The following is a 16,263-nucleotide window of genomic DNA, read 5'->3' as shown; positions in this document are numbered from 1 at the left end:
AACTTGGTTCACCCTAATTTCTTCCAAATACAAATCCACATGTACTTTCGTCAAAATCGTTGAAGAAAAAAAAACTTTAAAAATAGAGCACACAAACCGGTAGAATCTAAAATATAAGTATATATAAATCTATAAAAATGTGCTTATTTTAGTAACTACCCTAATAATTTATAATTCTATATATACAAACATATGTTTTCTACTGCTACCGAATTTTGTGTGTATATGCATTTATGACCTAGGGGGGATTTTTAGGGACGTTTAGACTTGAGAGACAAGCCTCGTAGCTATGACAGTATCGAATGGAAATAAATTTGATTACAAAATTATATAAAACTGATTTTGAGAGGCTACAAAGATAAGATGACTTGAGAGTTTAATTCATTCCCATAACAAATGTCCATAAGGTACAAAATCCAACTTTTTTTAATAATCTCTCCCTTTTCTACCCTACAAAAACATGGACTCTTGCTCATCCATAAATATCCCAAATACATTGTATCACCAGCTTTCGATCCAACTTTTAATAAATTAAAACCAAAAACTTGTAACAAAATGAGCTCCTCGTCTACATCACCTCCTCTTGTACCTATACCACAACATTTTTATAACATTACTAATAATAAATAAATTAAAAAAAAAAAAAACACTTTTGTAAAAACTGTTTATTCCCACTGCAATAAGCTAATAAGCTAAAAAGTAATATATCCAAACACCCAGTTAGTAACATAATTCTTGACATATTAATATTAGTCTTACAATATTATAAAATCATTTTGTTGCGTGAGCTACAATACTATAAGCCTATAAGCACCTTAAACGATTTGCTAATAGTTCTTTTGGAGCTTAAATTCATAGTAGAATTTGTCCTTGCATTTTTTATAATAGAGTAAATTACAATTTTACTCCCTGAGTTTAGCTTATGATAGTTCTCTTATAATTTTGGTACTTTTTGGGTTCTTGTAAAATTTTTGGTCCCTGAGTAGAGCAAATATTTGCAACTTTGGTCCCAAAAAAAGTCTTTTCACAAAAACAAGACCGAAGTTGAAAATTCAGCTATACTCTGGGGACCAAAAAGTAAATTACTCTTATCTAATGATATTAACGTTAATCTAGCTCTTTTGAAAATCTTTATTTTCTGTACTACTGCTACTACTACAAAACACAGTAAAAGAGTCCCAACCAATATCAAAAAGACGAAAATGCCCTTGTTATAAAAAATAGAAAGTGGGAAGTAGTACCTTGACTTGCTCTTAAATGATGATGACTTTTTCCCCCCGCCTCCATGAGCGCTTCTTTTTTGCTTCTTTTCACTCATTTCACTTTGGAAAAGTTCCTTCATTTCTTCAGGTCTTGATTTATTTAAATGTGTAGAAGAAGAAGAAGGCTTAGACTTGTTATTTGGTTTTTTATTTGTTCTGACAACTTTCCCATTATCAGCTGCCTTTTTAGCACCTTTAGCTGCTTTTGCACGTCTATAAGCCAAATCAACAAGAGAAATTCCAGGTTTCTCTTTGTTGTTGTTTCTAGCATTTCCCTGTAAATTATAAGGTCTTGTTAGTAAATTCTCACAAGAGGGTATTTTGGTCTTTTTGGAAGAATGAAAGAATTGTAGTTTGTCCATTTGGCAACCAAACACCCCCATGGAATGGAATCAAGCATTCCAACTCCACCGATTCCATGGAATTTATTATTTACAAAAAAAAATATTGAACATAGCAAAAGCTAGTTAGAATCTAAATAAAAATATAGGGTTAATCTCAAAAAAAAAAAAAAAAAAAAAAAAAAAAAAAAAAAAAAAAAACCCTTACATTTTGTGTTTTTTTCGGTTTAAACCTCAAATTTATTTTTTTCTGAAAAAGCCCTCAACTTTGTATTTTTTTCCAAATTAATCCGGAAAAAAAAACACAAAATATAAGGTTTTTTGTGAGATTGTAACCCAAAAATATAAATTACTTATTTTTCTTTAGAGAAGAAAATAATAATTTAATTAAAATTATGAAATTACTAAAGGGATATGTTTCATTGAAAATTAGTGGAATGGAATTATACATTCCATTCTTTCTCCAATTCCATCAATCACATACCCCATTTTCAGCTTCATCCTCCAGCATCTCTCTAGATGCTTCAAGCTTCCTTCTTTTCTTTCTAGGAAGATTTTTCTGCCAACAAAAGTGGTTAGAAATTGTCAGTATAATAATTCAATTTCTCCAGATATATTTTTTTCATATTAAAAAAATCGAAAGGAGAAAAATAATTAAATAAGAACCTCATAGTCGCGCTTTTTCTTTGCTTTCTGCTTACGCTCTTCAGCTTCTTCAGCACTCATGACCTTCTTTTTAGAACCTTTTTCTTTTTCCTGAAGTCCAAAATACAAGATTAAATTTGACTATTATTTTATGGAAAAATTAAATATAAACGGAAATATTAAATATTACCTTTCCAGCATTAGCAACAAGTTTTTTCTCTTTTTCTGTAACAAACCAAGTCCTCTTTGGCCTAGAAAATATTTCATCCCTGTGTGTAATCAAATTCTCTGCCTGCAAATCACAAATACAAAAATTACAATAAAATAAAATTCTTTGGTCTGGAATCGGAATCCAACTGCATTCAGGTGTGTGGTTGCAAATGGCCATGGAATTCAATTCCAAACATCCCTCAATTGTATTTTCATTTTATTTATTAAGGCATTGTATTTTAAAAATCTACTCAAATGTAGCATTTGTATGTCTATTTTTTTTTTTTTTTTTGCTATGACATTTTACTTTTACAAAAATACTCAATTGTAGCAATTATTTCAACTTTTTTATCATAAAAATTTTACTTTATTATTTTAGTACTTGTATCAAAATCTTCTGTTCAAAATTTTTTTTACCTAAAAACAGTGTTTAAATAGTTTTGTGAATGAAAATTTTAAATAATTAAATTAATAGAATTAAAAAAAGATTAATGAAATTGAGTTCATGTCAATACCTTGTCTGCTTCCATTTCAGCCTTTCTTAGTGCCATTTCTTCCCTGGACAATTAACACATTGATAATTAATTATATTAACAAAAATAGAAATAATAAAAATAAATAAATTAAATTGAAAGATGATATAAACCTCTCCTCTCTAAGAATTGAAGCTACTTGATCCTCCATTTTCTCAATCATTTCACACCATTTATTTATTGATTGCTCTGCAACAATACGACTCTTCAGCTTTGATCCAGCTCTTTTCACCTGTGTCATAGAACAAGTAAAGTCACATTTGTTGAGGGTAATTTGGTCTTTTTTTTATGTTACAAGTACAAGTGTACTCACAATGGCTTTGAGGAGAGATCGGTCATTATCCGTGACAAAAGTAACAGCATACCCTTCTCTCCCAGCTCTAGCTGTTCTACCCACTCGATGAACATAGCTATATATATACAAACATAAACATAAATAATTGAATAAACTTTTTAAATTTCTATTTGTATTTAGTAGTTTCTTGTTTATTGTGTGTGTATATATATATATATATATATATATATATATATATATATATATATATATAATCAAACTTGTTTAGTTTATTTACTGTAAATTACATTTTTACCCCTGGGGTTTGTTTGTTTATACGAATATGGTCCGGTTTTTTAACCTTTTTAACTTTTGTCATAAATGAAAAGTAATTTTGTTGTGCTTTTATAGTCCTTCAAATGTATGTCATTAAGCCATGAAGTTTTAAAAAAAAAAAAAAAAGAGAGAAGAGAAGAGCTTGCCTAGTAAGATCACGTGGGCACTCATAGTTAATAACTGTTTTGACTCCAATAATATCAAGCCCCTGTAAAACCATTAAAAAGATTTAAAACTTTAACTCCTTTATGTCACACATATATAACCCAACAAATTCAAACTAATTTTTTATTTTTAAATAAAAAAGTGGAAACTTACACGAGCAGCAACGTTAGTTGCTATCAAGAAATCCACTTCTTGCCTTCTAAAAAGTTCCAAAGCCTGTAGGGGCAACAAGGTAATTTACACCAAATACAAGCTGCATGAATTATTTTTCTTTTTTTATTTATTTAAAAGGGTGAACTTACATCTAGACGTTGTGCCTGAGTGAGATTTCCATGAAGCTCAGCAGCTTTAAAGCCAGCTAAACCAAATAAAATCTTCAACCTATGTGCAGCTTGTTTTGTTCCACTATCATTGGGAAAACTAAATATTAGTATAAAGAATCATGCCCAAAAGATTTACTTTCATAAACAACAAAATAGGAAAAAAGGCTAAATGTAAGATTTTTCAAAAAAGACCTTATATTGTGTGTTTTTCCGGATTAAACCCCCAGTTTCATTTTTTCCGAAAAAGCCCTCAACTTTGTATTTTTTTCCCCGAAAAAAAAAACCCTCAACCTTCTAAACACTTCCAAATGAACCCTCAACTTTTTTAGTTTTTCTCGGAAAAAACCCTCACATTTTACAATTTTTTTTACTAAAAGGGCCAGATCGGAAAAAATGAAAAAATACAAGGTCTTTTTTATGAAAAAATAAAGTTGAAGTTTAATCCTGAAAAAAACATAAAATATAAGGTGTTTCCATTTTTCAAAGTAGAAAGTTGTAAAACATAGAAATGAAAGTATGATGCTAAAGAAAGCAAACCAAAAAAAATATAATACTACTTATATCTTGAATTTAACCCATTGTTACCTGAATATGATGACTTTGGATGTAAATGTCTTGGAACACAATGCAAGAAGAACAGCTTCTTGATTTCCTTCCCTCATCCTCCGTATCCTTACAACCCTGTAAATAACAAACTCAAAAAATCTTCTTTAAAATCTTTGTTATAAAAACTAGAGTGCTTTCATTTGATTTGCTTTACTAGATAGAGTTATTTTGTTATCTTTTTTGGCATTAGGGGTAGAATGGTCTTTTTGGTATTATGGTTGTTAAGAATTATGAAGGAAGTGAAGATTGTTGCACTTACTCTTCAGTCAAAGTAGCTGGACGTTTTGTGGTGGGGTCAGCTGAGAGTCTCAAGGGTTTGTTCAACAAAAGTTTGATAAGCTCATCAACTTGCTCAGTCATAGTAGCTGAAAACAGCATTGTTTGTCTACGTTTAGGACAAACTCTCACCTGAAAAAAAAAAAAAAAAAAAAAAAAAAAAAAATGAGAAACTTTATAACATTAAATTCAAGAATTTAAGATTACCAGTTCACGAATCTCAGCATCAAATCCAAGCTCAAGAAGACGGTCTGCTTCATCAAGAATTAGAACTGCAAGATCATCCAAATCTACAGACATTGAATTGCGTAAATGATCTATCATTCGTCCAGGGGTAGCCACCACTATATCTGGTAGGGATCTCAATGCTGCTTCTTGAGCCTGACATATGTATATTTAAAATCATTTTAACAAAAAATAAATAAAAATCATTTTAAGAAAAAAAAATGAAATGGATCGAAATTGCACACCTTTGTTGAAAGCCCACCAAGAACAAGGCAACATCTGATATCTGGAATAAACTGTGCAAGTTTTCCAATCATGCTATGAATCCTGTACAATCAAAATACAAAAATCAAAAAGGAAAGGTTACATCACTTTAGTCAAAAACTATCTTAGACACTAGTTACATTAGATATTGGGGTTTATGATATTAACCCTATATATTGCAAACAATAAATTAACATAGACAAAAAAAGATTTTAGATTTAAGACTTACTGAACTGCTAACTCTCTTGTAGGAGTAAGAATGAGAACTCTTATTGCAGGCCTATGTTTTGGACGAAACAACAATCTCTCTAATGTTGGCAATGCAAAAGCAGCTGTCTGCAAAAATTTAACCCAAAAATCTTTAAGAATATTATAAAATATTCTAAAGTTTTAAAAATGATGAAAGATTTACCTTCCCAGATCCAGTAATTGCACTACCACATATGTCACGTCCAGTTAATGCCAATGGTATACAAGCTGCCTATAAATATAATTCAAACCTCAAACACGTTTAGAAAATATGAAAGAAGAAAAATGAAAAGGTTAAAGTAAAATGATTATAACCTGAATAGGTGTTGGCTTGTTGTACCCCAAAGCTTCACAAGCTCTGAGCAATGGCCTTGAAAGATGAAGATCCATGAATGAATTCGCATGAAAAGAAACACCATCTGCTTTTGCAAAGAACTGTTTGTTATCTCCACCACCACTTGCTGTGGTGGGAATCTCATCTTCTTCTTCAGGTTTAAAATCTTCCTAAAAAGTGTAGTGTAGTGATTTGGTTAAAAATTGGCTCTTTCAACACTCTAAATAGAAATAATTAGACAACTTACCTGACGATCTGGTTCAGAATCAGTAGGGTCATCTTCATCCATCTCTTCTTCTTCTTCTGGTATTGAATCTGAAGGATTACGTTGCTGCTGGATGAACTTTGAGATTTTATCATCAATGGAGGTTGTGCTTCTTCGGGCATGTTCCTCTGCAACTGATTCAGTGTATGAAGAAAAGTCCCATGGAGATTGTGTTTTTTTGTTATGATTTTTTCCTTTTTCTTCTACATCACTGTTTTCATCATCCTTCTCTTCATCACTGTTGAGATCTTCATAGTCATATTCCTCATCGCTTGGAGGTTCAAATGCAAAATCTGAATCCACCATTGTTAGGCTGTATTGAGAGCCGAAACCTGGAATTTGAATTCTAATGTCAATATAGTATAGCATGATCCCAAATTACATTACAACTATGTACAATCAATGAAACTAACATCAATTCTGTTTTATTCAGATAGATAGCAGAAAGATTAAACACTATAATTTCATTCCAGCCAATTATAAATATATGATTTTCAAGGAAACAAGGGAAAGTTACTTTCAAGATGCTATAAGCTGATATGTCATTTTTAGTGTTTGGCAAAAGAAACTGCTTATATGTGTAAAATTACCAAAAAGGGCTTCCTTTTATATTATGGATTATTTTTCTTATTATCCCTAATTTACTTCTAATAACCATTAGTAGCACAAATCAGTTCTCATGTCAGCACAAAAAACTCAGCAGCACAGTAAAGCAGAATATTCCATGAACACACAAAGCACAAAAAACTCAACAGCAACAGAGTAAACTCGATGGCAGCACAAAAAACTCAGACAGCAGCACAATGAAATCGACATCAGCACAGAAAGCATAATATTCCATGAACACACAAAGCAATCGTTCACATTCTTTATTCACAATCACAATTCAAATTAAGGAAACTATTTCAACTGGGAAAGAAGTAATGAAATCTGGAAAGCTACAATGGAAGGCGAAGGACGAAAATCCAATGAAATCGACACCAGCCCCAAAAAAATCCACAGTTTTTTGAGTTCCAATAAAATCGACAGCCACACAATTTGCACAAATAAAATCGAACCAGAAAACGAAGGGAAAAGAAGGAAGAAAGAACGCAGAAGCAGGAACAAACCTGTGGGGTCGAAAACCGGGGTTGCTGTGGGCTGTGACGATCTCCGACCGGTGGGGAGGAGCTGGCTAACGGCGGTGGCTTCACAGGGAACGGCTTGAGGAGGCAACTCGACAGAACAGCAATATGGAGGCGTATGTTTTGTGCGTCGATGTATATTTTAGGTTAAGGGTATATCCGTCAATTTCTTTGAATGCAGCAACAAGCAGTTCTTGTAATTGTAAGCAAGGGTGTGTTGTTTATCAATAAAATAATTGAATTATTGGAGGTTCCCACAGTTATAACTTATAAGGTGTTTCTAAAAAAAATTATTCAAACATTTTTTTTTTTTTGCCTTATACACGTCAAACCTGTAATAATTCAATAAACTTGTTTTTTAAGCTTTCCACCTTTCTTTTTCAAATAATACATTGCAATTAAAATAAATAAATAAATAAAGATTTTTATGGTTTTAATCTAGATTTTATTTTACTTAATGATTTTTGTATGTTTATATATGTAAAATGGGTGTTCAAAAATATCAGTATCTAAAAACGATTCGAAAACCCGAAAATTCGAACTAAAACTACCCAAAATTTTGAATATCTGATTTTTCAGATTCGGATACAAATATTGATTTTAAAGAATTTCGGATATCCGAAAATCCAAAAATATATAAATACATATATTGAGTTTGAGTTAAAATGAAGTTGTTCTTTGTTATAGACGGATTGAGTTTTGTGGGTTCAACCAAGGTTGGCTTTACCATTTGCAAAACTAAGCAAGGGCTTAGGACCCCCAATTCTAAAGGCCCCCTAATTTTTAAGCTTATTCTATTAATTATGTATGTATATATACGTATTTCTTGGGTTACAAAGACAAGTTGGAGGTTGGCCCGGTGGTAAAACTGTTGGTTTATCAAACTAAGGGTCTCAGGTTTGAATATGTTTGCTTACTTTTCATTCATTTTATTTTGGAAGCTACTTAAATATATCCCACATCGCTCATGATTGAAACTCAACCAAATCTCCTCTTTTATATAAGTTCGACCATCCTGAATAAGTTTGATTACTATTAACTCTACTTTTGAGTCTCGCATCTTGAATAAGTTTGATTACTATTCATTCCTTTTATTTTGGAAGCTACTTAAACATATCCCACATAATGAAACTCAACCAAATCCCCTCTCTTATATAAGCTCGACCATCCTCTTGCTTCATATTAACTCTACATTTGAGTCCCACATCGGCTGAAAGATCAAAACTTCAGCAAAATTCATGTTTATATAAGTGATTAGCTGATATGCATTAAGAAATAGTTTGGGGTTTGGTTTAAGATATAAAACCTAAGGGCCTCAATTTTTTTGTTTGCTTAGAGCCCCTAAATTGGTTGAACCGCCCCTGGTTCAACATTCTAGTTTAAGATTTTAATCTAAGATCAACTTGAACATCTTCTAAAAAATGGAGTCCACTATGTTAAAGGTATTAACTAATTTTTTTTCTTTGTTTTTCCTTTAATTTTAAGGAGTCGTAGTGCATATTGAGTGTGTTATTTGTTAAATTAGTTCAAAAGTTTAACGCTTTATATTCGATTTTAATTATATGGTAATCTATGAATTATAGTAAAAAGTAGTGGATCGAGAATTATTGATTGGATTATGAAGTTGTATCTTCTATAAAGTAGATTAATACTTAAGCCCTTAAAAAGATTGAAAATTTTATGAAACATGGCACTTGTGTTCCCTAATCCTGATCTAAAGTTTTAAAACATATGATGGATTCACATATATATAAGTTATAATGGAGTTGGAAAATGTAATGTCACTGCATCTTTTATTGGCTATTTATCAATATTTGTTTTACACAGGAACATGAAATTTGTGATTATATCATTATAATGTGTGCATATGATACTAAATGTAAAAGAGCTTATTTCACCTTTTTTTCCTGGTATGAATGTTCTCATCTCTGGTTGTCATGAGTGACATTCTATACGCATTCCAATTGTATGTCTAAATGCTCTGAATAAAAAACTATGATTTTGGCTTATTCGGTTAGAATATTTCGGCTCTTACCCATACTCCTTCGGCTAATATGTTTAAATTTATTTTTATATGTTTCATTTTAGGGGATTAGGTTTCTAGTGTTACTTAATTTTTCTATGAGATGAACATAACACAAAACACCTATTGTAATGGATTTTTTATTTAATTATGGTTTCATGAACCTAACACAAAACCAACTGTCAGACATAATATAGTCATTTAATAACTTTGACTTCTCTAATTACTAATCGCATCAATGCATTTACATATTCTGTATTATTTTCGTTATGATATGGCCTATTATCCTGTTTATGAGTATAGATGTTTTTTATCTCTTTCTTAAATTATATCTACCTAATTTTTTTTTCTTTTTATATGACTTTTTTATTTATACATCGTCATCTTTATTGAACTTTCGTTGTGCCATTAATAGTCTAATAGATTATGCACTTTAGATGTTCTCGAAATTGTAAATTGTAATTTATGGTTCATTGGTTTATGTAGGGATATCAAATTGACAAAAAGAACTTAAACTAGTTCTACGTTTTAGCACTTAGCAATTTATGGTTGAATTTTATAATATTAGAACTTAAACGTAGTTATAGAACTTAGATATTTTATACTATGTCAACACTTGATAGCATTTCCTTGCCTAGATCTTGTTATTCTCACAGCAGTCATTCTAACAGAATTTTGTTTCATGTTATAGTTATTCTCGAATAATGTTATGATCGAGGGCATGGAGGTAATAAAGATAAATGGTGTGTGAAGGGGAACATGATAATTAAGGTCCTTATGTCTTTATTATAATCAAGGTCCTTATGTATGCATGATGATGTATGTGGGATGAAGATGAATGATGGTCACGATCTTCCAAAGAGAAAGCAATGTTCATCGTCTTATTCTTTCAGAATGTGCCAAATTAGTCATATTCTTTTAGAATGCACCAAATTGACCATACTTTTAGAATGAATGGAATTTATGTTCATAGTTGAGGATGGAGAGGCTTTATGTCAAATTCTTCAAGTGCGATTTCTGGCTACGAGAGATCCAGTTCGTGGGACATCTCGTCAACCAAAACGGTATTTTGGTTGACCCAACCAAAATTGAGGCGTTGATGCAATGGTAGGTGCCGAGATCCCAATCTGAGATCAGGAGTTTCTTTGGCCTAGCAGGTTATTATCGGAGATTTATCATGGATTTCTACAAGATTGATGTAATGGGTTATGATCATTACATCTATCCTATGGTGCACATGCAAACCCTAAAGCTTTGGATCTAGGTTTATCTAATTGTATATGCAAATCATCCAAAGCTTGTAAACCCTAATTGTAGCATACAAGAAATCGAAATTCATAACAAAACTAGGGTTAAGAAATTACCTTTCAATTGTAGCTTGAAGATCTTGAGCTTTGAGAACCTAGCACCTAAAATGTGACGCCTCTAATGAATCACAAACACCAAAGCAAGTTGGATGATCTTGGATAGAGGGGAAGGAGGCTCAAAGTCGGCTCCATGATCTCTAGGGCTCAAGTGGTAGCCGAAATGTGAAGCCATAGGGTCCTTTATATAGGTGAGCTGCTAGGGTTTCAGTCAAAACCCTAATTGGATTGCTTAGGCCTTAAGCAGTCCACAAGAACCTTCCAGAAACAAGGCCTTTAACGAAATCAATGTGGGCTTTCCCCTTGATTTCGTCCACCCCATTTCCAAGGGATCCACAGCCCAAAACCCAATTATCTTATAATTGCAATTCCAGTCCCCTAGGTTCAATTAATATATTTTTATCACAAAATTAATTTCTTAATTAATTTTTTACCAATATTAATTAACCAATATGATTTCTCTTTTAATATATTAATCATATAATATATTAATAAACCATAATAACCTATTTCTCCATTAATCATCCAGTCAAGTTGCTATGGTAAAGGCAACCCAAAAGGACCATGCTACAATCGGGTCAAGTACATACCAAATATAGTTATGTGCTTAGACACCTAATCCAACTGTCTCCCACTTGGATAAGTCTAATAACTATAGATGCAAGTACAACTTCAAAATCTGATTACAATCGTAGCTCTCAAAAGCCGATGTCGAACTCTGACACGTCCTTTAGATAAGGGATCATATAATCCTCTGTTCTCAAGATATTATGTGGACAATCACATGGAACATAGTCATACTTATTGCCTAACAGTTTGTTTCTCGATCTTTGATTCGTCTGACATAGAACTTATTTGAACACATCAATCAGTCTTGATCAGACCCGACACATAAGTCAAACCAAATCATCTAGGGGCCCAAGATATCGCTTTTACCCTCGTAGGATAAAAGGAACAGATAAACTTCGACTTATATGTTTTTACTATTTACTCATCAAATCTACACAACAATGCGTTTTATAACATCAAGTTACTGATGCGTTTACGCATTATCAATGCACAACCAACTTGCAAACAATAAACCATATATCTAGGTTTAAAGACTATATGATATTATCTTCTCACAATCACTCGAGATTAATTTCATGAAGTGATTCAAGTGAGTGTGAGTTTAATCCAATACTCAAATCTTATTTCAAGAGCACTCATGAACGTTGCAGCAAACCATTGTTATGTCTAAATGCTTGGACAATCTACAAGCCAATTCATGGCAATCTTCTTTCATACCTACTTCCAATGTATGAACGACTGGGGATAGTTTAAATAATATTATTATTTAGGAAGTCAAAACATGCAAAGTGAAACAATAGTAAATAATTGACATAAGACAGTAACATTACTTATAAATAATACTCCTTTATTTAATCATCTAAATGTCAATTACAATTTATCTATTACAAGTTTCTATGTCCATCTAATCACTAAAACTAATATCGTCCTTCGGCCCAATGCTCATAGCGTGCTGCAAGTGCTTAACCCTACTTAGTCCCTTCGTAAGGGGATCTGTTGGGTTATCTTATGACGATACCCTCTTCACTACGAGGAGTCCCTCTTCTACCCGATGTCTAATGTAATGATATTTTTTGTCGATATGCTTGGATCTGCCATGATCCCTCGGTTCCTTGGTTAAGGCAATCGCACCTTCGTTATCACAGAAAATCTACATAGGCTCCTTTATGGCCGGTACAATTTCAAAGTATCCAATGATGTTTTTTAGCCATATTGCCTCCTTTTACGTTTCGCTCGCTGCTATGTACTCTGATTCGCACGTTGAATCAGCTACGATCTCCTGCTTGGAACTTTTCCAAGCCACTGCTCCTCCATTCAGGGTAAAGACCCAACCTGATTGAGAGCGGAAGTTGTCTCGGTCGGTCTGAAGTTAGCATCACTATACCCTCGCACCCTTAATTCATCACTCCCACCGAGGATAAGAAACCATTCCTTAGTCCTCCAAAGGTACTTAAGAATCTTCTTTACATCGGTCCAATGTGCTCTACCGGGGTTCCCTTGATATCTGATGACCATGCTCAAAGCGAAGGCCACATCAGGGAGAGTACAAGTCATAGCATACATGATTGAGCTAACTGCAGAAGCGTAAGGTACTCGACTCATTTCTGCTATCTCAACTTTGGTACTCGGGCTTTGAGTCTTACTCGGTTTGGTATTGCTTTGGATTGGTAACTCCCCTTTCTTGGAATTTTCCATACTAAAACACTTTAGTACCTTATCCAAGTAAGTACTTTAACTAAATCCTGTTAGTCTTTTATTCATGTTTCTCACTATCCTTATCCCAAAAATATAAGCTGCTTCTCCGAGGTCCTTCATAGAGAAGCACTTCCCAAGCCAGGACTTAACCTCCTGCAAGGTTGAGATTGATGGGTTTGAGCCATAAGAACATTCCTATGTGCACATGCAAACCCTAATGCTTGGATCTAGGTTTCTCTAATAAACATGCTTTTCATCCAAGACTTGCAAACCCTAGATCTATGATATACGATTCGAAATTGACAAGACAAAGTAGATCTAGATGATTACCTCTTTCTTGGAAGCTTGAATCTTGTTATCCTTGGAGCTTAGAGTCACAATTGTCACTCCTCTAATGGCTTACAAACACCAAGAAGCAAGAGGATGATATGGAGAGAGGTTGAGGGCACAAAATCGGCTCTAGGAACTCCTTAGGGTTTCTGGTATTCAATTTTTGTAGCCCCTGGGTCCTTCAAACACATGAGTTGCTAGGGTTACAACCTGAAACCCTAATTGGATTACTTAGGCCTTAAGCAGTCCAACGATCCTTCTAGATCAGGGCTTGGACGATTTCAAAAAGCCTATGCACCTTATTTTCGTCCACCCCATGATCCATAAGGATCCACAATCGAAAACCAACCATCACACAATTGACAATTATAGTCCCCTTTATTTAATTAATCTCTTTTAGACACAAAATTAATTATCAATTAATTCTTATCTAATATAAATTAAGCTATATGATTTCTCTTTTAATATATTAATCATATAATATATTAATAAATCATAATAACCTCTTTATTCATAAATCATCCTATCATGTTGCTCTGGTGAAGGCAACCCAAAAGGACCATGCACAACCGAGTCAAGTACTTAACAAATATAGTTACGGGCTTAGTCACTAATCCAACAGTCTCCCACTTGGATAAGTCTAGTAACTATAATGTGAGTATATTCCAATTAGCAATCGTAGCTCTTAAAGACGCTGTCAAACTTTGATCTTATCAATAACATGTCCTTTAGATAAGGGATCGTATAGCCCTCTGTTCTAGATATCGTGCGGACAATCACATGGAACATAGTCATACTTATTGTCCAACAGTTTGTTTCTCGATCTCATATTCATTTGACATAGAGCTTAATTGAACAATTCAATTCAGTCCTGACCGGGCCCGACACATAAGTTAAATCAAATCATCGAGGGGCCCTGATATCGCTTTTACCCTCTTAGGATAAAAGGAACAGATAAACTTCAAGTTATATGCATTTACTATTCACTAATCAAATCATACACAACAATGCGTTTTATGACATCAAGTTACTGATGCGTTTTCGCATTATCAATGCACAACCAATCAGCCAACAATATACCATATATCTAGGTTTTAAGACCATATGATATTATTGTCTTGCGATCACTCATGATAAATTCCATGAAGTGATTCCAGCAAGTGTGGGTTTATTCCAATGCTCAAAACTTGTTCATAAGCACTCATGAACGTTGTAGCAAACCTTTGCTATGTCTAATACCTTTTAGACAATCTACACACCTATTCATGACACTCTTCATTCATACCTACTTCCAACATATGAACGATTGTGGACCGTTCGAATAATTCGATTATTCTTAAATAACTCAATTATTCTGGAAGTCAAAACATGCAAAGTGAAACAATAGTTAAACAATCAACATAAGACAATAACTTTACTTATAAATAATACTCCTTTATCTAATCATCAAATGTCAATTACATTTATCTATTACACGTTTCTAAACTATATAATCTAAACTAATATCGTCCTTCAGCCCAATGCTCCTAGCGTGATGCAAGTGCTTAACCCTACTCAGTCCCTTCGTAAGCGGATCTGCTGGGTTATCCTCTGACGATACCCTCTTCACTACGAGAAGTCCTTCTTCTACCCGATGTCGAATAAAGTGATATTTCCTGTCGATATGTCGAGATCTACCATGATCCCTCGGTTCCTTGGTCAAGGCAACCGCTCCTTCATCAGCACAGAAAATTTCCATAGGCTCCTTTATGGCAGGAACAACTCCAAGGTCTCGAATGAAGTTCTTCAACCATATCGCCTCCTTTAACGCTTCGCTCACTATAATGTACTCTGATTCGCACATTGAATCAACAACGGTTTCTTGCTTGGATATTCCTCTTAATTAATTTAGGTCTACTCTTTATCCTAAATTATCATATATAATTAGGTATGTTCTTTAACACGTATTTCAAGCAACATCAATTAACTCGCTCATAAACATATAATTAATACTTTAATCAATGCTTGTATTAAAATCATGTTCATGAGAGGGACTATGCACTCACTTGAAAGGTGGTGACTCAGCACTCGGACAACGCTTTGATACTCTAAAAACAATTTTCCTTCGATAAAACCTAGTATTAATTGTTGGATTAGATGTCTAAGCCCATAATTATCATTGGTATGTACTTGACCCGAGAGTAGCATGGTCCATTTGGGTTGCATATCATCAAGACAATTTGTTAGGATGGACTTTTGAGATAAGGTTATTTATGGTTTATTAATATATTATAAGTTATAATATATTAATATGAAATCATATGTTTTAATTAGTATCGATCAAGAATTAATTTGGAATTAATTTAGTGATCAAAAGAGACTAATTAAATCTATGGGGACTAATTATGATAATTAGTTATATTTATACGTGTTGGGCTTATGACCCATGTTGGACCAAGTTTATGTATGGATACATAAAGAGTTGGGCCACATGAACCATGGATCATAAAACCCATGAGTATGGATTATGGGTTATACCCATGACCCTTGGAATCCTACATATAAATAGGTTACTCCATAGCCAAAATCACCACTTATTTTCTTAGAGAAATATGGAGGTGTTTTGGTGCATGGAATTCTCTCTCAAAAGCCAACTTTGTACTAGGTGTGTTGTGATTCCATTTGAGGCATTTCATAGTATTGGTGCTAAGCTCTTAAGGCCAAATACATCAAGACTTCAAGCCACATAAAATATATGTTTCCCTAACTAGTATATTATATGGTTTGTGTCAAATGCATGCTAGTTATAGGTTTAATGCCTTGGAAACCATTTGCATGTATAATTAGTGAAAACATAGATCCAAGGTATT

General features: G+C 33.1%; 1 protein-coding gene across 1 annotated transcript; it reads right to left on the bottom strand.

The window, feature by feature from the left end:
* Nucleotides 1-303: 303 nt before the first annotated feature.
* Nucleotides 304-7,596, bottom strand: LOC111904055 (DEAD-box ATP-dependent RNA helicase 28). Its single transcript, XM_023899834.3, has 20 exons — nucleotides 7,418-7,596; nucleotides 6,291-6,640; nucleotides 6,025-6,213; nucleotides 5,873-5,941; nucleotides 5,690-5,796; nucleotides 5,442-5,523; nucleotides 5,179-5,352; nucleotides 4,955-5,103; nucleotides 4,675-4,770; nucleotides 4,069-4,171; nucleotides 3,920-3,982; nucleotides 3,748-3,809; nucleotides 3,305-3,401; nucleotides 3,105-3,223; nucleotides 2,974-3,016; nucleotides 2,439-2,540; nucleotides 2,270-2,359; nucleotides 2,088-2,162; nucleotides 1,242-1,537; nucleotides 304-589 (listed from the first exon to the last, which is right to left on the bottom strand). Exons 2-20 carry the CDS (start codon nucleotides 6,612-6,614, stop codon nucleotides 574-576), a joined length of 2,256 nt encoding a protein of 751 aa, XP_023755602.1. The 5' UTR covers nucleotides 6,615-6,640; nucleotides 7,418-7,596; the 3' UTR covers nucleotides 304-573.
* Nucleotides 7,597-16,263: the final 8,667 nt, after the last annotated feature.

Source organism: Lactuca sativa, chromosome 8 (assembly GCF_002870075.4).
Source record: "Lactuca sativa cultivar Salinas chromosome 8, Lsat_Salinas_v11, whole genome shotgun sequence".
NCBI lineage: Eukaryota > Viridiplantae > Streptophyta > Magnoliopsida > Asterales > Asteraceae > Lactuca > Lactuca sativa.
The sequence above is the reverse complement of the archived record's forward strand: the minus strand, read 5'-3'. Positions and strand labels throughout refer to the sequence as shown.

Excerpts from the sequence above, each read along its gene's own strand:
- LOC111904055 (XM_023899834.3), bottom strand. The coding sequence starts at position 6,614 with ATGGTGGATTCAGATTTTGCATTTGAACCTCCAAGCGATGAGGAATAT. Across the intron at positions 3,017-3,104 it reads TCAATTCTTAGAGAGGAGAG|GGAAGAAATGGCACTAAGAA; the intron begins GTTTATATCATC and ends TTAATTGTCCAG. Across the intron at positions 2,541-2,973 it reads CTGAAATGGAAGCAGACAAG|GCAGAGAATTTGATTACACA; the intron begins GTATTGACATGA and ends TGTGATTTGCAG.